Raw genomic sequence first — 21073 nt, 5'->3', positions numbered from 1 at the left:
AAAAAATAAAACATGGTGAAACAGCCTTCAGCGAGTCTTCAGCATCCCTCTGGGGAATGTCATACATAATAAGCATTCATGAAATTAAATAATACATAAAAACCCAAATATCCATTAACTCAGGCAATCCGCATGAAGAACAGAGCCGGTGTGGTGTGGGGGGCTGTGACTCTGGAGAGGACGTCCTGCTGGGGGGGCTTTCAGATCCACAGAGACACAAACTGAGGGTCTGAGGGGAAATTACCCAGCCTGTGATGCTCACTGGCCCTGCAGTACAGTACAGCTGGTCTCTCTCCTGCAGTACAGTACAGCTGGTCTCTCTCCTGCAGTGCAGTACAGCTGGTCTCTCTCCTGCAGTGCAGCACAGATGGTCTCTCCTGCAGTGCAGTACAGCTGGTCTCTCTCCTGCAGTGCAGTACAGCTGGTCTCTCCTGCAGTGCAGCACAGCTGGTCTCTCTCCTGCAGTGCAGCACAGATGGTCTCTCCTGCAGTGCAGTACAGCTGGTCTCTCTCCTGCAGCGCAGTACAGCTGATCTCTCCAGCAGTGCTGGTCTCTCTCCTGTGTGGTGCAGCCACTGCATGATCAGAGTCACTGACTGGCCGCCCAGGGGCTTGTGGGTAATTTCAGGTTCTGCAGAACTGTGAATGTGTTACAGTCAGAGTTCCAGGGACAGGAAGGGCTGCAGAGTGGCTTCCTGTCTCCTCAGCTGGTCTCATAAAGCAAGACCCAATATTCACATCTTAGGGATGAGGTGTGTCAGCGAGGTCTGGGGACGGTGGCTGAGGTCGCTGATGCGTAACAGGTGCTCCTGCCCCCAGGCTGCACTGTGCGTTTGTGCGCAGGGACACAGACAGGAGGAGGAGGGAGACGGGGAGGAAGGGGGGGGGAGCCCTTGGTGGGTGTTGAAGAACAGCGTTTGGGGTAGGGAGCAGGACACCCCTGCGCAGTGGAGCACAGGTCAGATGCGCAGACGGACAGGGGGAGCAGGGAGATGCGCAGATATAGTGTGGTTCTGTGATTTAGCGTTAGCATGACGTGTCCCTCTCTCCTCCTGCCCTGTAGGAGATGCTAGTGATGCACCTCGTTGGCGATGAGGCTGTCCTCTCCGGACTGGAAGTCTGCCTCGTTCAGACTGTTCCCTGCGTTGATCATCTCCTCGTCCTGCGAGGACCCCTGGCCGTCGTCTTCCCCACTGCCCGATCCGCCTTCCTCAGAGATCGGGTCCTGAAGCACCTGGGCGATGTACATCTGCTGCTGGAGGAGAGAGAGGGAGGGGGGGAGAGAGAGGGAGGGGGGGAGATTTATACATAGATGTTTTGCAGAAGAGTTCTCTGAGGCCCTACGTGCTACGGCGGGATTAAGAACACAGCGCACTGCGCTACGGCGGGATTAAGAACACAGCGCACTGCGCTACGGCAGGATTAAGAACACAGCGCACTGCGCTACGGCGGGATTAAGAACACAGCGCACTGCGCTACGGCAGGATTAAGAACACAGCGCACTGCGCTACGGCAGGATTAAGAACACAGCGCACTGCGCTACGGCAGGATTAAGAACACAGCGCACTGCGCTACGGTGGGATTAAGAACACAGCGCACTGCGCTACGGCAGGATTAAGAACACAGCACACTGTGCTACGGCAGGATTAAGAACACAGCGCACTGCGCTACGGCAGGATTAAGAACACAGCGCACTGTGCTACGGCAGGATTAAGAACACGGTTGACTGCGCTATGGTGGGAATATTAAGTGGAAATGAAGGGGAGGCAGATGAGCTCACAGAAGACTGCCTCCTTACTTGTGACTTGTTGGAGGGTGAGGATCGCGCCGGGCGGCCATTTTCCACCACATCAGCATCCTTGGCGTCGATCTGTGGGAGGGAGAACAGGGCATCACGGTGCGGTACAGGCCCAAAGCAAGGGGCCTACTGCCGCTACCCAAATTTAGGAAAACTGCTGCGTCAGCAGAGCCAGGCCATACCTGAGGCACAGAGACTCGTACCTTGTAGTTGTGAGCGCTGAGGTATTTAAAATGGCCGAAGCAGACGTGCGACAGACACACCACGATCGTTATGATCAGCACCACAAACGTGAACATGGACGTGGGCGCAACAAAACCTGTCAACAAGAGACCCAAATGCAGGTTTAAAACAGGAAACACAAGAGATACTCATCATTCTCCAGCCTCTACATCTGTTTTCAGTGGAGGAAACCTTCACTTCCTTCATCTCACAGAACTCAACCAGAAAACATTCAGTGTAGTTTCCCTTAAAGCCCTCAATGCTATGGTAGGCATGGTGACTGACTCACAGTGACCCGCCCCCAGCAGCTGACCTGTGCATATGCCCCGCCCCCAGCAGCTCACCTGTGCGTATGCCCTGCCCCCAGCAGCTCATCTGTGCACAAGCCCCGCCCCCAGCAGCTGATCTGTGCACAAGCCCCGCCCCCAGAAGCTCACCTGTGCGCATGGTGGAGAAGAAGAGCAGCCAGAACAGGCACAGAATGGGCGCGGCCACCACCTGGTTGACTGCGCCGGAGTGAATTTTCTTGTCCAGCTTGGAGGGCAGGTAGGCGTAGTACATGTTGTACCTGTCTACCAGGTGCTTCAGCAGCATGTACATCAGCCCTACAGACAGAATTAGCACACCTGCATCAAACCTGGGCCAGACCTGAGCCAGACCTGGGACAAACCTGGGCCACAGCCAGGTGTCAGGCAGCTTACAAAGTGAACAGCCTTAGAGAGTGGACAGAAGGGCCCTTAGAGAGCGGAGAGAAGGGCCCTTAGAGAGTGGAGAGAAGGGCCCTTAGAGAGTGGAGAGAGGGGCCTTAGAGAGTGGAGAGAAGGGCCCTTAGAGAGACGAGAGAAGGGCCCTTAGAGAGAGGAGAGAGGGGCCTTAGAGAGAGGAGAGAAGGGCCCTTAGAGAGTAGAGAGAGGGGCCTTAGAGAGAGGAGAGAAGGGCCCTTAGAGAGACGAGAGAAGGGCCCTTAGAGAGAGGAGAGAAGGGCCCTTAGAGAGTGGAGAGAAGGGCCCTTAGAGAGACGAGAGAAGGGCCCTTAGAGAGAGGAGAGAAGGGCCCTTAGAGAGTGGAGAGAAGGGCCCTTAGAGAGAGGAGAGAAGGGCCCTTAGAGAGCGGAGAGAGGGGCCTTAGAGAGAGGAGAGAAGGGCCCTTAGAGAGTGGAGAGAGGGGCCTTAGAGAGAGGAGAGAAGGGTCCTTAGAGAGTGGACAGAAGGGCCCTTAGAGAGAGGAGCGAAGGGCCCTTAGAGAGTGGAGAGAAGGGCCCTTAGAGAGCGGAGAGAAGGGCCCTTAGAGAGTGGACAGAAGGGCCCTTAGAGAGTGGAGAGAAGGGCCCTTAGAGAGCGGAGAGAAGGGCCCTTAGAGAGTGGAGAGAGGGGCCTTAGAGAGAGGAGAGAAGGGCCCTTAGAGAGTAGAGAGAGGGGCCTTAGAGAAAGGAGAGAAGGGCCCTTAGAGAGTAGAGAGAGGGGCCTTAGAGAGCGGAGAGAAGGGCCCTTAGAGAGACGAGAGAAGGGCCCTTAGAGAGAGGAGAGAAGGGCCCTTAGAGAGTGGAGAGAAGGGCCCTTAGAGAGACGAGAGAAGGGCCCTTAGAGAGAGGAGAGAAGGGCCCTTAGGGAGTGGAGAGAAGGGCCCTTAGGGAGAAGACAGAAGGGTCCTTACAGAGAGGACAGAAAGGCCCTTAGAGAGAGGAGAGAAGGGCCCTTACAGAGAGGACAGAAGGGCCCTTAGACAGTGGAGAGATGGGCCCTTAGAGAGAGGAGAGAAGGGCCCTTAGAGAGCAGTAGGGGCAGCACTGACTCACCGAAGGGGACGATAATGGGGCAGGTGATGCTGTAGGTCATGACCACGGTGAAAACACACATCATCCAGGCGTAGGCCGCTCCAAACTGGAACTCATATGCTTGGTGCTGCGGGGGGGGTGGGGGGCATCACAGGAACAGTGGATTGGAGTATCTGGCGTGTGTGTGGTATCTGTGGTATTGCAGGAGTGGAGTATTTGATGTGCGTGTGGAACCTGCAGTATCACAGGAGTGGAGTATCCCGCGAGTGTCTGGAATCTGTGGTATTGCAGGAGTGGAGTATCTGGCGAGTGTGGAATCTGTGGTATGGCAGGAGTGGAGTATCTGGTGTGTGTGGAATCTGTGGTAGGGCAGGAGTGGAGTATCTAGTGTGTGTGAAATCTGTGGTATGGCAGGAGTGGAGTATCTGGTGTGTGTGGAATCTGTGGTATGGCAGGAGTGGAGTATCTGGTGTGTGTGGAATCTGTGGTATGGCAGGAGTGGAGTATCTGGTGTGTGTGGAATCTGTGGTATGGCAGGAGTGGAGTATCTGGTGTGTGTGGAATCTGTGGTAGGGCAGGAGTGGAGTATCTGGTGTGTGTGGAATCTGTGGTAGGGCAGGAGTGGAGTATCTGGTGTGTGTGGAATCTGTGGTAGGGCAGGAGTGGAGTATCTGGTGTGTGTGGAATCTGTGGTATGGCAGGAGTGGAGTATCTGGTGTGTGTGGAATCTGTGGTAGGGCAGGAGTGGAGTATCTGGTGTGTGTGGAATCTGTGGTAGGGCAGGAGTGGAGTATCTGGTGTGTGTGGAATCTGTGGTATGGCAGGAGTGGAGTATCTGGCGAGTGTGTGAGATCTGCGCTCACCCGTTTGACATTGCGTCGCTCGGCGACAGAGCGGGCCAGGCACAGCCGGATCATGTACATGAGCAGCCCTGGGATCCGCAGCAGGTCCATGGCGTTCCCGATAAAAGCAGACGCGATGACGTAGTTCACAAAGAAGGCTCCGTTATCAGGGAGGAAGACGCACCTGGCCAACGGTCACACAGCAGAGTCACACAGTCAGAGAGCACAGTCAGAGTCACGAGTCACACAGTCACAGTCACACAGTCAGAGTCACGAGTCACACAGCAGAGTCACACAGTCAGAGAGCACAGTCAGAGTCACACAGTCAGAGAGCACAGTCAGAGTCACGAGTCACACAGCAAGTCACACAGTCAGAGAGCACAGTCAGAGTCACACAGTCAGAGTCACACAGCAGAGTCACACAGTCAGAGAGCACAGTCAGAGTCACGAGTCACACAGCAGAGTCACACAGTCAGAGAGCACAGTCAGAGTCACACAGTCAGAGAGCACAGTCAGAGTCACAAGTCACACAGTCAGGGTCAAACAGCAGAGTCACACAGTCAGAGAGCACAGTCAGAGTCACGAGTCACACAGTCAGAGTCACACAGTCAGAGTCACGAGTCACACAGTCAGAGAGCACAGTCAGGGTCACAGTCAGATAGCACAGTTAGTCACACAGACCCGGTTAGGTGAGTTCAGTCATCACCATTATTAACATTAATCTGATAAACTGTTTGATAAGGTAGAAATATGACTATTTCAGAAACTGAGGAGAGAAGTTGATTAAAACTGGTCAAAGGGGTGAGTTCATCACATGCAGCTCAAACACATTTAACACAGCATACTATTAAACATACTGAATGGCCAACAAAAAATACATTTAAAACCGACATCACTTACTCAAATCTGACAGTGGCATCGTCCAAGAATTTCTTATCGAACAGCCAGCGGAAGAAAACATCCAAGCTGCATTTAGAGAGAGAATTAGAGTCTTAACAGACACCAGACCATGCGGCCCATCCACACACTGGAACAGAGCCTTAACAGATACCAGACCATGGGGCCCATCCACACACTGGAACAGAGCCTTAACAGATACCAGACCATGGGGCCCATCCACACACTGGAACAGAGCCTTAACAGATACCAGACCATGGGGCCCATCCACACACTGGAACAGAGCCTTAACAGATACCAGACCATGGGGCCCATCCACACACTGGAACAGAGCCTTAACAGACACCAGACCATGGGGCCCATCCACACACTGGAACAGAGCCTTAACAGATACCAGACCATGGGGCCCATCCACACACTGGAACAGAGCCTTAACAGATACCAGACCATGGGGCCCATCCACACACTGGAACAGAGCCTTAACAGATACCAGACCATGGGGCCCATCCACACACTGGAACAGAGCCTTAACAGATACCAGACCATGGGGCCCATCCACACACTGGAACAGAGCCTTAACAGATACCAGAACACTTTAACAGGCTGAGAACACAGAACACAGGTGGGCTTTACCTGCTGAGGCCCAGCGATGGGAGCAGCAGCACCATGAAGATCAGGAAGGTGTAGCACTTATGCATGGTGGTCCTGTTCTCACCTGACCTGTCAATCACACACACACATGAGACAGCTCAACTGTTAATTATTTACAGACTGTGTATACAGTGTGTTTGCCATGAAGAAGTGAGGACGCAGTGGGGGACGCAGGGGGACGCAGTGGGGGACGCAGGGGGACGCAGTGGGACGCAGTGGGGGACGTAGGGGGACGCAGGGGGACGCAGTGGGGGTGCAGGGGGACGCAGTGGGACACAGTGGGGGTGCAGGGGGACGCAGTGGGGGACGCAGGGGGACGCAGTGGGACGCAGTGGGGGACGGAGGGGGACGCAGTGGGACACAGTGGGGGTGCAGGGGGACGCAGTGGGGGACGCAGGGGGACGCAGTGGGACGCAGTGGGGGACGGAGGGGGACGCAGTGGGGGACGCAGGGGGACGCAGTGGGACGCAGTGGGGGACGTAGGGGGACGCAGTGGGACACAGTGGGGGTGCAGGGGGACGCAGTGGGGGACGCAGGGGGACGCAGTGGGACGCAGTGGGGGACGGAGGGGGACGCAGTGGGGGACGCAGGGGGACGCAGTGGGGGTGCAGTAGGGAGGTGGTGGGATGCAGGGGGGTACAGCGGGGTGCAGCGGGACGCAGTGGGGGATGCAGGAGGACACAGTGGGGAGGTGCAGTGGGACACAGTGGGGACGCAGTAAGGAGGTGCAGTGGGGACACAGTGGGGACACAGTGGGGGACACAGTGGGGGACACAGTGGGGACGCAGTAGGGAGGTGCAGTGGGGACACAGTGGGGGACACAGTGGGGACGCAGTAGGGAGGTGGGGGGGGGAGGGGGTGAGGCGCACTGCACACTGCACTCAGGTCCCTACCTGGTCCAGTGAGCCTCGAAGAAGCCGGAGTAATACACAATGGTGGGCAGCAGCGCAGAGAACGCCCACAGGAGCAGGGTGGGGAAGAACTGAGTAATGATGGGGTTCTGCAGAGAGAGAGAGAGAGAGAGAGAGAGGGGGGGGAAAGGGAGAGGGGGAGAGAGAGAGAGAGGGAGGGGGGAGGGAGAGAGAGAGGGGGGGGAGAGAGAAGGGGGAGGGAGGGAGGGAGAGAGAGAGAGAGAGGGAGAGGGGAGTGGGGGAGGGAGAGAGGGGGGAGAGAGAGGGGAGTGGGGGAGGGAGAGAGAGAGGGAGCGGGGAGGGGGAGAGAGGGGGAAGTGAGTTATTTCTACTCTCAGTGCTGACTCTATTTTGCTGAGTGGTGTGAAATCCCTACTGAGAGCAAACCGGCTGACTGACTTTCTCTCTGAGGATATTTACTGACTGGATTGGATAGTTTTAGTCCACGCTTTTATCTGGTTGAATTAAATAAGACTAATAAGTGGTTCAGTGGTAATAATTTAATCTTGTTAAGCTAACTAAAGGCAACATAGGCCAGATCAGTTACCACATTTAAGGACTGTTTCCACAGCAATACGTAAGCGTTTGGTGAAAGGATGCATCTCATTTTTAAATCTCAATTCAAGATCAGATCACAGACCACAGCAGCTATCACGCGTTCATCACACGTTCATCACACGTTCATCACACGTTCATCACGCGTTCATCACACGTTCATCACACGTTCATCACACGTTCATCACGCGTTCATCACGCGTTCATCACACGTTCATCACGCGTTCATCACGCGTTTATCACGCGTTCATCACGCGTTCATCACGCGTTCATCACGCGTTCATCACGCGTTCATCACACGTTCATCACACGTTCATCACACATTCATCACGCGTTTATCACACGTTCATCACGCGTTCATCACACGTTCATCACGCGTTCATCACGCGTTTATCACGTGTTCATCACACGTTCATCACGTGTTCCATCTTCAGCCAGGGGAACACCGTTCACCCTACATTCCCCTCCGGGCCATAAAGACTTACGTTCAGATACTCCACTGGCTTGGTCACGTTGAACTTGTCCATGGTGGAGATAATGATGGCGGGAGTGGTGAGGAAGAAGAGCAAGAGGAAGAGGATGCAGTTGATGATGAAGCAACGCAGCCACCAGCGTAGTCCCCCCAGAGACAGGTGCTCCCTTTTGGAGGAGGGGGAAAGGTCAAAGGTTAACCTGGGTTTAGCCTCTCAGTTCAAACTGAAGAGGGACATGATGGGTACATTATCCCGTGATATACAGTAAGAGATACCAGCAGTATAGAAATTACCCCATGCAAGGGGATATTTGCATCAGAAACATTTGGATTGTAAAGAAAATAAAGATTTGAATAAAAGCAGTGCGGTCTGTTAAAATTCCCCTGCACTCTCCTCTCCAGCATGTGGAAATGGGAAGTACTGTTTGTGAGATTTGTGTCCTGCAATCTGATTGGTTCTGGCTAGTCTTAACCAGTGTTGTGTTATACGTCATTATGCTGCAATTCCACAGCAGCATACAGCAGTGCAACTCTCAGGCATGGGGGGGGGGGGGTTGGCGTCACCACGCTGCACAGAGGCTAGTGGGGAAGTCAGTGTGAAACTGTTTACTATTTAATCCCACTAATCTAATATGAGGGTTAAAAGGGGCTAGCCGCTAACACTGGATGCATTTTCAGCAGACACTTTTTGAACTGCTCTCAGTTACACATCCAGGCTTTTCCTGACATCAGCAACGAACTAAAAGAACTCTTATCAGCGGCCGTGAGGTCACAAGACTCTGTCTGTGCAGCTGACCGGGACGGAAGGCAGCGAGACCCCGTCGGGACTGACCCAGTTCCATGCGTAATGAGCGCAGAGGAGCACACTCAGCGGAATGCTAAACAGGGTCACGGGCCGGGCGCTCCGGAAATAAAAGAGTTCAACAGAGGCAACCGCGCGGACGCAGGGAGCTAACCCAGCCCTGGAATACCACACAGTGAGTCTGTGCACGGGACAGGCAGGCTGGCTGTTAGCTGGTCCGGTATAACATTACAGCAACATTACGTTTTAATATGGCAGATATACCCAGTGGTTGTGCAACTCAAAGTCACATCAGACAATTTCATAAGAGTGATCTATAAACACATACAGATCATCACCCTGAAAGAGCTGTAGACTCCCATTAGTTGTGCATGACTGACAGAGGTGACAATTTAATTCATATGAATTTAGAAGATTACTCAGATCAACAGCATAAGTGACAGTTTTACATTTTTGCACACTGAATTATTTAATAACAGAAAAAAACTTGTACAATTGGCTAAAGGTTTAAATAAAAATGTCTTTTGATGAAAATGATTTAACTGATCTCAGCTGCTCACTCTCTGTTCTCTCCATACAGTACATGGGCAGCTCATGCCCTCTTATGATCTGGTATTTTATATTTATTTCATTTCTTATGATCTGAAGTATTCTTGAAGGAAACGGAATGGAAATCATCGGGATTCATTAATTCGATCTGACAGCAGCTCACATCTGCAGAAAGACCCTGAAGTTCAACACGCAGGAAGTGTGAGCATGTGCATGGATCTTTCTGTATCCATGGCAACAGGAGCAGGCAGGATTCATCCGTAATGGGTTGGGAAATTACTAAACCAAAACACCTAAAGTTTTCAAAATAACAGATAGAGGCAATAAAAGTGTGTGTGTGTGGTGTGTGTGTGTGCGTGTGTGTGTGTGTAGTGTGTGTCTGCATGTACAAGATGGCGGCTGGAGCCTAGCTGCAGGTGCAGGCACTAACTCCACAGTATCGCGCACTTGTTGTAACTGCCGTCGTTAATGTAGTCAGTTGCAAAAAGATGTTCTGGAAACTTGTTTTAAGGACATGAGACAGCAACTGAAATATATTTGGGCCCTTATGGTGTATTTTATAAATGTTTACATAAATAAAGAATTAATATGTGCGCGCATGTGTGTGTGTGTGTGTGAGTGTGTGCGTGTGTGCGTGCGCGCTCTCTCACCAGCGCACGTTCTGTGGGTCGGGGGCGTAGCTCACGCTCCAGTTGCACACGTGCAGGCTGTCGCTGAACTGCGAGGTTTTGGGGTCCTGCTGGCAGTAGCAGCCCTGCCACTGACACGCATTAAAGTCCTTCAGGATTCTGCAGAGACAGAAACATTCTGCTGCTTCAGACGCACATTCAACACACTCTCACAGTTTTATTCAGATTTCACTTCTGAATTTGGGCTTCATGACATGTGTAATGCAAATGCATGATGGTGATTATTACTAAAATTACATTCACAGCCACACACACACACACGCACGCACGAACGCACGCACACACTCACACACACACACCATACACACACTCACACTCACGCACTTTCACACACTCACACGCACTCTCACCCACACACAAGCACACTCATATACACACACACACACACACCCACACACACTCTCACACACACAAATGCACACACACGCATGCGCACGCACGCACACACACACAAATGCACACACACGCACACACTCTCACACACACGCACGCGCGCATGCACGCACACACACGCACACAAGCACACACACTCTCACTCTCACACTCACTCACACACACACACACACACACACTCACATTGCTGTCATGGCCTCGTTCTGGAAGGTGACGAAGGCCATGCCCAGGGGTTTGGTGTTGACTTTCTCCTTCTCCTTGCGGTACTCCTCCTTCAGCTTGGACTCCAGGTTGGTGTAGTAATTCACAGCCTCCTCCTGTCCATCAACAAGACGTCACATCATCACACACAGGAAATACACAAGAACAGGAAGTTACATCATCAGAATCAGAGAAAAATAAGCACAGGAAGTGGACGTTGTGTGGGGTGTAGAGTGGAGGTGGGTATGGTGTTAGAGGGGATGTGGTGGGTAGAGTGGGGGTGGGTTAGGGGTTAGAGGGGGGGTGAAAGGGTAGAGTGGGGCTGGGTTAGGGTTAGAGGGGGGCTGGGGTACAGATTTAGGATGGGCAGTACCTCCTCACAGCCTTTGATGATGCAGCAGCAGAGGTGGCCGCAGGGTTTGGGGTTGATCATGGTGGGGATGTGCTCCTTCGCCATGAGGTCTGTGAAGAACTTCTTACTGCGTTCTGCCTTCTTCCTGTAGGTAACACACACACACACGCATCACAACACACACACACACACACACACACACACACAGGCAACCCACACACACACGTCACAACACACACACACATACAGGTAACACACACATGCGTCACAACACACACACACACATATACACACACACACGTCACAACACACACACATACAGGTAAGACACACACACGTCACAACACACACACACATACAGGTAACACACACACGCGTCACAACACACACGTACAAGCACATACAGGTACCGAACCTACCCAACTACAGCTAAACTCCCATAACCCAACCAGCCCAGCAGAGCTAAACTCCCATAACTCAACCAGCCCAACTACAGCTAAACTCCCATAACCCAACCAGCCCAGCAGAGCTAAACTCCCATAACTCAACCAGCCCAACTACAGCTAAACTCCCATAACCCAACCAGCCCAGCAGAGCTAAACTCCCATAACCCAACCAGCCCAGCAGAGCTAAACTCCCATAACTCAACCAGCCCAACTACAGCTAAACTCCCATAACCCAACCAGCCCAACTACAGATAAACTCCCATAACCCAACCAGCCCAGCAGAGCTAAACTCCCATAACCCAACCAGCCCAACAGAGCTAAACTCCCATAGCCCAACCAGCCCAACTACAGCTAAACTCCCATAACCCAACCAGCCCAACAGAGCTAACCTCCCATAACCCAACCAGCTCAGCAGAGCTAAACTCCCATAACCCAACCAGCCCAGCAGAGCTAAACTCCCATAACCCAACCAACCCAACTACAGCTAAACTCCCATAGCCCAACCAGCCCAACTACAGCTAAACTCCCATAACCCAACCAGCCCAGTAGAGCTAAACTCCCATAACCCAACCAGCCCAGCAGTGCTAAACTCCCATAACCCAACCAGCCCAGCAGAGCTAAACTCCCATAACTCAACCAGCCCAACTACAGCTAAACTCCCATAACCCAATCAGCCCAGCGGAGCTAAACTCCCATAACCCAACCAGCCCAGCGCAGCTAAACTTCCATAACCCAACCAGCGGAGTGAGCGGAGGGGGGGAGGGCGGCTCACCTCTCGGCGTTCAGGGACATCAGCTTGGCCACGTTGTAGCAGACGCGTGCCTCCAGGACTGTGCAGTTCTCATAGGCCTGTCTGTGAGGACAGAGAGCCACAGCGCAGCACAGTCAGGGTGCGTACACAGCACAGCACAGTTAGGATGTATACACAGCTCAGCACAGCACAGTCAGATTGTATACATGGCACAGCACAGCATAGTCAGGGTGCATACACAGGACAGCACAGTCAGGGTGTGCCCACAGCACAGTCAGGGTGCATACACAGCACAGCATAGTCAGGGCGTGTACACAGCACAGCACAGTCAGGGCGTGTACACAGCACAGCACAGTCAGGGTGTGTACACAGCACAGCACAGTCAGGGCGTGTACACAGCTCAGCACAATCAAGGTGCGTACACAGCATTTATTTAATAACCCTGCATCTGACACGACTCACTCTAGAACAAGGGTAGCATCATAAATTTAAACATCCATATCATCTTTCTGATCCTGACACCTCAAAAACCTCTGATCAATTGCAGAATTTACACCATACTGTGAGAACACACATGTAATGACCAAAATACCAAATATTTCATTGCTTATGCTCCAAGTATTTGAAGTATTTTTAACATATCTTAAATAAGCAATATATCAGTTTCAAAGAGAGCTGCTTCTCATTACAGAAAAAATACCTTCTACAACTGACTTTGTCCACAGATCATAATGCTTATGAAGTACATAAATACTGCCAGATGGCGTATTCAGGTTGTTCTTTGAAAAACTGCAAATACATCAAAGGAAAAGGATATGAAATCTGGGATTGCTAACCCTACCCCTAACACACACACACACACACACATACATGTGTACACACACACACACACACACACACACACACACTACACATACATTGAAACAATATGATCACTGACAGCACATCCCATTGGCACACCCACAAAACCTCACAGGAAGTTTAGCAAAGCCAAACCAAAATCACTCACTCAAAGTGCTGCTTTATGTGAGCTTCTTCAGCGTATTTGGAGATTCCATTTATGAACAAAGTGCGCTTCACCTGTAGGAGCAGAGCAAAGGAAACACTTCCTGTTCAACCAGGTCATATGGGGATGGAGAGGAGGACAGGAGGACAGACGGAAGGACAGGAGGATAGAGAGGAGGACAGGAGGACAGAGGGAAGGACAGGAGGATAGAGAGGAGGACAGGAGGACAGAGGGAAGGACAGGAGGATGGAGAGGAGGACAGGAGGACAGAGGGAAGGACAGGAGGATGGAGAGGAGGACAGGAGGACAGAGGGAAGGATAGGAGGATAGAGAGGAGGACAGGAGGACTCAGAGAGAAGGACAAGAGGACAGAGGTAAGGATAGGAGGATAGAGAGGAGGACAGGAGGACTCAGAGAGAAGGACAGGAGGACAGAGGGAAAGATAGGAGGATACAGAGGAGGACAGGAGGACTCAGAGAGAAGGACAAGAGGACAGAGGGAAGGACAGGAGGATAGAGGGAAGGATAGGAGGATAGAGAGGAGGACAGGAGGACTCAGAGAGAAGGACAGGAGGACAGAGGGAAGGATAGGAGGATAGAGAGGAGGACAGGAGGATAGAGAGGAGGACATGAGGACTCAGAGAGAAGGACAGGAGGACTGAGGGAAGGACAGGAGGATAGAGAGGAGGACATGAGGACAGAGGGAAGGACAGGAGGACAGAGGGAAGGATAGGAGGACTCAGAGAGAAGGACAGGAGGACTGAGAGCAGGACAGGAGGATAGAGAGGAGGACATGAGGACTCAGAGAGAAGGACAGGAGGACTGAGGGAAGGACAGGAGGATAGAGAGGAGGACAGGAGGACAGAAAGAAGAGGAGTGCACTGAACTCTGTACAGGCACGCTCACCAGGTCGTCCTCCTTGTAGTGCATCTTGGAGGTGTGTCTCCTCATGCTGTAGACGGTCAGCAGGAGGTACATGAACGCAAAGGAGGTGTGCAGCCACAGCAGGTTGTTCCTGTGCAATACAATCCCAATTTAAATAACATTCACATTCAAATGCAGTTCAAATTCAAATATCAATTCACACCACCTGCATCAATAGAATTATCATCACACAAACCCTTATTGACAACTAGCCAAACTTGTAACAAGACGCAAAAAATAAAACTCACCCCGATTTCAGGTTTGCTATAGTTGTTCTTCCAAAGCTGTATGCATTGTTTTCTAAAAGAAAAAAAAAATCTGCTGGTTAAACCTAAAAAGTGTCTAATTTCACTGAATGTCCCTTTTCCACTGACATATTTCTATGACTTTTAAAATGGCACAAATTGATTGTAAAATTATTTAAAATACTGAAGCAGTGAAAGAGCAGCAGTTTGTCTTGTTGTACACTTGTACAGTACAGTAGTTCCTGTACAGTAAGGTGTAGAACAGGACTACTGCTGATGCCATTCTCTACCAGTCCAAAATACTTCCGCTCATACTGCAGCTATTTCAGATAATGTAGGCTCCAGCCCATTTCAATCACTGGCAAACAATTAATTAAAAGGTTTAAAATAGAAAAAAGTTTCAAATGTAAAAACAACAGTCCATTCATGAGACCATACAAAGTTATTTTTTCCACAGTAAACCAAATTATGGAGTTAATCAAAATAACAGATAACAGCCAGCAGCTGGTTGAATAGTCGGATTACTTCATGAACTATATTATGAACTTCACATTATTAAACTATAGTGCAGTTATGTGGCGCAGTCTGTAGGAAAGCTCACTAGCCCCACCCACTCATCCAGCAGATCTCCACGCCCACATTGCCCCGCCCATCCCCGCCTAGCCCCGCCCACTCACCCAGCAGATCTCCACGCCCACATTGCCCCGCCCATCCCCGCCTAGCCCCGCCCACTCACCCAGCAGATCTCCACGCCCACACTGCCCCGCCCATCCCCGCCTAGCACCGCCCACTCACCCAGCAGATCTCCACGCCCACATTGCCCCGCCCATCCCCGCCTAGCACCGCCCACTCACCCAGCAGATCTCCACGCCCACATTGCCCCGCCCATCCCCGCCTAGCCCCGCCCACTCACCCAGCAGATCTCCAGAGAAGTTGACGGGCAGGACGATCCCCACGGAGAGCACGCCCACCACCACCAGCAGGCCGATGATGTGGCGCTGGAAGGACAGGTAGTGCACAGCGTCCTCCCCACACTTCTCCCGAATCTCCTCATCCCTGCAGGAACGTTAAGCTAACGTTACATTAACATTAACCTAACCCTCCCCACACTTCTCCCGAATCTCCTCATCCCTGCAGGAACGTTACGCTAACGTTACATTAACATTAACCTAACCCTCCCCACACTTCTCCCGAATCACCTCATCCCTGCAGGAACGTTAAGCTAACATTACATTAACATTAACCTAACCCTCCCCACACTTCTCCCGAATCTCCTCATCCCTGCAGGAACGTTACGCTAACGTTACATTAACATTAACCTAACCCTCCCCACACTTCTCCCCAATCTCCTCATCACTGAAACACATTAGTGCCTGTCATCCACCTTCCACTCCACACTCTGCCAGTCCCCTACATGGCCACTGGGGGGCACTCTCCTGCACAGTAGCAGCACCCTGTAGGGTGATCCCATTACCAGGATATTTATAAAGCTGCTTTAGGAGACATCTTAAGCAGGGTACTGTCACACAGATCAGCTGAGTGCTGCACTAAGACAGGAAGTTGCTGTGCAGACAGACAGGAAGTCCCTGCACAGGCTGACAGGAAGTCCCTGCATAGTGTCCTCAGGGGTCTTACTTTATCCTGAAGATGGCAGTTAGCCAGGAACAGAAGCCCTGTGGGAGACAGTAAGATTCAGCCAATCAGGACCAAGAATATCCACATGCCATTATTGGCCCCATAACTACCCAAAAATCCAGTGATTCAGTTCAATTCCACATCTATAAGCACACATCACTGCAAACAATTATGTTCAGGTCACAAGTAGCATGTAGGAATAGGTTAAATGTTTTGTCTCTCTATTTAAAAATGTGAAAGTTACCAGTGAAATCCACCACTTGACTGATAACTGATGAGCACAGAATGAAAATGAAAAGCAGCAGACCCAGTGACTCTCCAGGGTCCCAGCTGAGGATCTGGATGAGCAGCTGCACACAGTAATTCCTGCCGGCAGCCTGGTGCATGCTGGGATTGGTGCGTCATTTTAGATCACTGCTTAGATCATTGTGTGGTGAGAGGCACACAGCAGGAAAGTGAATGTGACCCGTATGCCAGCGGCATGCCAGCAGTTGTCTAGTGGTATGCTAGTGGTATGCTAATATGCTAATGGTATGCTAGTGTATGCTAGCAGCAGGCTAGTGGTATGCTAAAATGCTAGCGGCATGCAAGCAATATGCTAGTGGTATGCTAAAATGCTAGCGGTATGCTAGTGGGGACTTACGTTGTCTCTTTGGTCGAAGTCCACAGAGCTGGAGACGGAGGTGAGTCGCTCGTACCGGTCGGGTGCCTCGGAGTGCAGAGCCGAAGCCACACTGGAGACAGACATTCAGACACGTTAGTCTGGGCGTTAGCCAGTGAGCCTCAGGTCTACACACGTTAGTCTGGGCGTTAGCCAGTGAGCCTCAGGTCTACACACGTTAGTCTGGGCGTTAGCCAGTGAGCCTCAGGTCTACACACGTTAGTCTGGGCGTTAGCCAGTGAGCCTCAGGTCTACACACGTTAGTCTGGGCGTTAGCCAGTGAGCCTCAGGTCTACACACGTTAGTCTGGGCGTTAGCCAGTGAGCCTCAGGTCTACACACATTAGTCTGGGCATTAGCCAGGTCTACACACGTTAGTGTGGGCATTAGCCAGGTCTACACACGTTAGTCTGGGCATTAGCCAGGTCTACACACGTTAGTCTGGGCGTTAGCCAGTGAGCCTCAGGTCTACACACGTTAGTCTGGGCATTAGCCAGGTCTACACACGTTAGTGTGGGCATTAGCCAGGTCTACACACGTTAGTGTGGGCGTTAGCCAGTGAGCCTCAGGTCTACAGGTCTGTTCTGCAGGGTGAACTAGGACGCACTGAAATGGTCTGGAAAGCTTGGCTTTGGATCATAAGGGCACAAAGCCCACTCTGACGGAACCACCAGGAACAGCTTGGTTAGTTCAAAATGCAACTAAATCCACAAGTAATCATTCTTCATTGAGGTACCAAAGACCTAGCGGATGAATATTATTCTGGTTCTTCTCCTGGATGGTGCTCTGCAGTCTTCACAGATCCATTTCATGCATTGTTTCTACGCACAGCACTGTCTGTCAGGAGGGCGTCAGTTACACACACCTGTTACTCCAGTTACACACACCTGTTACTCCAGTTACAAACACCTGTTACTCCAGTTACACACACACCTGTTACTCCAGTTACACACACCTGTTACTCCAGTTACACACACCTGTTACTCCAGTTACAAACACCTGGTACTCCAGTTACACACACACCTGTTACTCCAGTTACAAACACCTGTTACTCCAGTTACACACACACCTGTTACTCCAGTTACACACACACCTGTTACTCCAGTTACACACACACCTGTTACTCCAGTTACAAACACCTGTTACTCCAGTTACACACACACCTGTTACTCCAGTTACACACAGATCCCGTGTCAGACTCTGGCAGGTGTACCCTCCAGGGTACGCACGGTTAGTCTGGTTAAATCCCCCCGCTGTCCTCTGAGGAGCCTGAACGCTACTCACAAATGCTCTGGTCAACAGGACAAGCCACACAGGCAGCCAATCACAGGCAAGCATCGTTTTCTGGAATTTAGGCTCAAAACATTTTAATATAAAATGCACACAGTGCAATGCGCTATGCCAGTAACCTGACTTTGAAACTAAAGGGATCAAAGGTTGACCTTGCAACTGAGTGTATCCCAGTTCCCATAGCAACACTGGGTATGTGGCACAGGTTCTGCTGAACAGAGTCCAGAGGGAGAGCTACAACATTAGACTACATTACCCAGAACTCCCCAGGATCAGAGTGAAGTGTAATTCTGAAAGAGATCCTGAGGACCTCTGAGCAGGAAGTCCTTGTTCACATTGATTAGGAGACGCCATAATCAGACACCTGTTACCTGTTCACTGGCTCATAATCCTTCTTGTTGCTGGTGTACAAATCACACAGGTAATAAGTTGCATGCATACAGGTTAGGGAATTCTTATTAGCATTTTAGTCAAACCAGGACACAAAGACTCATAGATCCGAAAGCCAAACAGCCAGGCGTTCCTGGGACAGAAACTGAGAGACACTGAAGCAGGAGTTAGAGCAGAGAATAGAGTTTGAATTATTACCAAACATTATTATCATACACATTAGCTAGCAGATACACACACTCACACACACACATATACACACACACAGCACATGCACACACACTCACACACACACTCTCACACACACACACACTCACACGCACACACACACACTCACACTCACACACACACACACACACACACATACACACACACACACACACACAGACGCGCACACACACACATACTCACACTGCTACACACACACACGCACACTCACACAGAATGTTAATTAAGCGAAAGGCACAGGGGTTTGTAGAAAAGCCTGGAAACGGAAGCAGGAAACTGAGAAAAAACTCAGACATACTATTCCCTCTCCTCCAGTCCGCTGAGCCGCTGCTTCTGTCTTTGAGGGGAAACAGGAGAGACACAGATCAGCTGGGTTGCTGAAAGAAAAGCCTCACACACCGATCCACATTATCTGCTAAATAAGCAAGACCATGGACACAATGTAGTGTGTTTGAACCTGTCACAGCACAGCTTTCCTTGAGGCACAACATGGGACAGACAGACAGACAGACAGACAGACAGACAGCAGCCCTGCTAGGCTATCCCCGTCCAGCCCCTGGCTGACGGGCGCCCTCCGCACCAACAGTACTGTATTACGGCAGAGAGAATACTGGGTAAACCCTGCTGCCCTCTCCAGTTACAACTCCCTCATAGTGGCTGAGGCTACCTTACAGGCTACCTTATAATTCTTTCTTCCCACTCCTAAACCTCCCCTCCCCCACCCCATCAGTCCTCACTGTAGGTGACTTTGGGAAGGCTGTTGACATTTGCAACAGCTTTGAGATGGTGGATTCCTCCAACAGCTCAGCTAATCCTCTCTCTAGACAGTCAAATGAGGCCCCAGGCTAACGACGCCCCAGTCTAACGAGGCCCCAGTCCAAGGAGGCCCCAGTCTAACGAGGCCCCAGTCCAATGAGGCCCCAGTCTAACGACGCCCCAGTCTAACGACGCCCCAGTCTAACGAGGCCCCAGTCTAACGAGGCCCCAGTCCAACGAGGCCCCAGTCTAACGAGGCCCCAGGCTAACGAGGCCCCAGTCTAACGAGGCCCCAGTCCAATGAGGCCCCAGTCTAAAGACGCCCCAGTCTAACGACGCCCCAGTCTAACGAGGCCCCAGTCCAACCAGGCCCCAGTCTAACGAGGCCCCAGGCTAACGAGGCTCTAGTCTAACGAGGCCCCAGTCCAACGAGGCCCCAGTCCAACGAGGCCCCAGTCCAACGAGGCCCCAGTCCAACGAGGCCCCAGTCTAACGAGGCCCCAGGCTAACGAGGCTCTAGTCTAACAAGGCCCCAGTCTAATGAGGCCCTAGTCTAACGAGGCCCCAGTCCAACGAGGCCCCAGTCTAACGAGGCCCTAGTCTAACAAGGCCCCAGTCTAATGAGGCCCTAGTCTAACGAGGCCCCAGTCCAACGAGGCCCCAGTCTAACGAGGCCCCAGTCTAACAAGGCCCCAGTCTAATGAGGCCCTAAGTCAACAAGGTCCCAGTCTAACGAGGCCCCAGTCTAACAAGGCCCTAGTCCAACAAGGTCCCAGTCTAACGAGGTCAGAGACTAACGAGGTCACAGACTAATGAGGCTCCAGTCTAACGAGGCCTTAGTCTAATGAGGTCCCAGTCTAATGAGGCCCCAGTCTAACAAGGCCCTAGTACAACAAGGTCCCAGTCTAACGAGGCCCCAGTCTAACAAGGCCCTAGTCCAACAAGGTTCCAGTCTAACGAGGTCAGAGACTAACGAGGTCACAGACTAATGAGGCCCCAGTCTAACAAGGCCCCAGTCTTATGAGTCTGCTGTTCCCCATGGTGTTTTTCGGTGCACAAAATGAACCCAGAGGAGAGTGCGGGTATTTCTGGCAGCAGTGAATCCACAGAGCCCAGAGTAAGCCTTGAATATGCTGCTGGTTTAAACAGCAGATGTTATTTCTGATCACACTGTAATCGCCTCTCTCCAGGGCCGGAGCCTCAAACTGGAAATACCAGCTTTAAAACAGGCCGGTCGGAAGAGTTATCAATCAGTTTAATTTAAGCATTGCACCCATTTCAAACACAACGGGTATTTCCCAGAAAGAACAGGTATGCTTAGGTTCAGGTAAGGTCCAGGATTCAAACACAGGTAAGTTCAGGGAGTTACGACTTTCTGCTCTGTTACAGTAGAAAGCAGCAGGACAGAAAAATGCCTGTTGTCCACTGCCTTATGACGGCCTCATCATGAGTCACACAGAAGGGCCTTTTCCTTTCTCCTGATCATCACAAACTCTTCCTGGTTCCTCCACCAGCCAGCGATGTTCAGCTGCATTCATCCTGCCCCGGAGCAGTGCATCATCAGCACGACACACAAGCTTCCCTGCAACAGTGGCAGTGCCTGCACATTTCCCTTAGCACCTGGGTTAGCAGGAG

The 21073-nt window shown here is 51.6% G+C and overlaps 1 protein-coding gene across 7 annotated transcripts in view; it reads right to left on the bottom strand.

Moving 5' to 3' along the window:
- Positions 1 to 396: 396 nt before the first annotated feature.
- The window catches only part of LOC118221285 (CSC1-like protein 2), a 32868-nt gene continuing 12191 nt past the window's right edge, over positions 397 to 21073 (bottom strand). For 3 of the 7 annotated variants that reach the window (XM_035406225.1, XM_035406224.1, XM_035406218.1), the window contains exons 4-24: positions 18981 to 19019; positions 16758 to 16848; positions 16115 to 16152; positions 15393 to 15535; positions 14483 to 14534; positions 14217 to 14325; positions 13315 to 13385; positions 12327 to 12407; positions 11130 to 11253; positions 10739 to 10872; positions 10124 to 10261; positions 8136 to 8289; positions 7078 to 7184; positions 6167 to 6253; positions 5537 to 5602; positions 4658 to 4820; positions 3816 to 3921; positions 2458 to 2625; positions 1981 to 2117; positions 1799 to 1870; positions 397 to 1255 (exon numbers count right to left, since the gene is read on the bottom strand). In XM_035406225.1, coding sequence (XP_035262116.1) covers positions 1070 to 1255; positions 1799 to 1870; positions 1981 to 2117; positions 2458 to 2625; positions 3816 to 3921; positions 4658 to 4820; positions 5537 to 5602; positions 6167 to 6253; positions 7078 to 7184; positions 8136 to 8289; positions 10124 to 10261; positions 10739 to 10872; positions 11130 to 11253; positions 12327 to 12407; positions 13315 to 13385; positions 14217 to 14325; positions 14483 to 14534; positions 15393 to 15535; positions 16115 to 16152; positions 16758 to 16848; positions 18981 to 19019 — 2266 coding nt within the window. In that variant the 3' untranslated portion in view covers positions 397 to 1069. The remainder of the gene's footprint in view (positions 1256 to 1798; positions 1871 to 1980; positions 2118 to 2457; positions 2626 to 3815; positions 3922 to 4657; positions 4821 to 5536; positions 5603 to 6166; positions 6254 to 7077; positions 7185 to 8135; positions 8290 to 10123; positions 10262 to 10738; positions 10873 to 11129; positions 11254 to 12326; positions 12408 to 13314; positions 13386 to 14216; positions 14326 to 14482; positions 14535 to 15392; positions 15536 to 16114; positions 16153 to 16757; positions 16849 to 18980; positions 19020 to 21073) is intronic. The other 4 variants (XM_035406219.1, XM_035406221.1, XM_035406220.1 and 1 more) reach the window with 4 other exon arrangements.

Source organism: Anguilla anguilla, chromosome 2 (assembly GCF_013347855.1).
Source record: "Anguilla anguilla isolate fAngAng1 chromosome 2, fAngAng1.pri, whole genome shotgun sequence".
In the NCBI taxonomy this organism is placed as follows: domain Eukaryota; kingdom Metazoa; phylum Chordata; class Actinopteri; order Anguilliformes; family Anguillidae; genus Anguilla; species Anguilla anguilla.
Note: the sequence above shows the minus strand (reverse complement) of the source record. Positions and strands in the feature narration are given on the sequence as shown.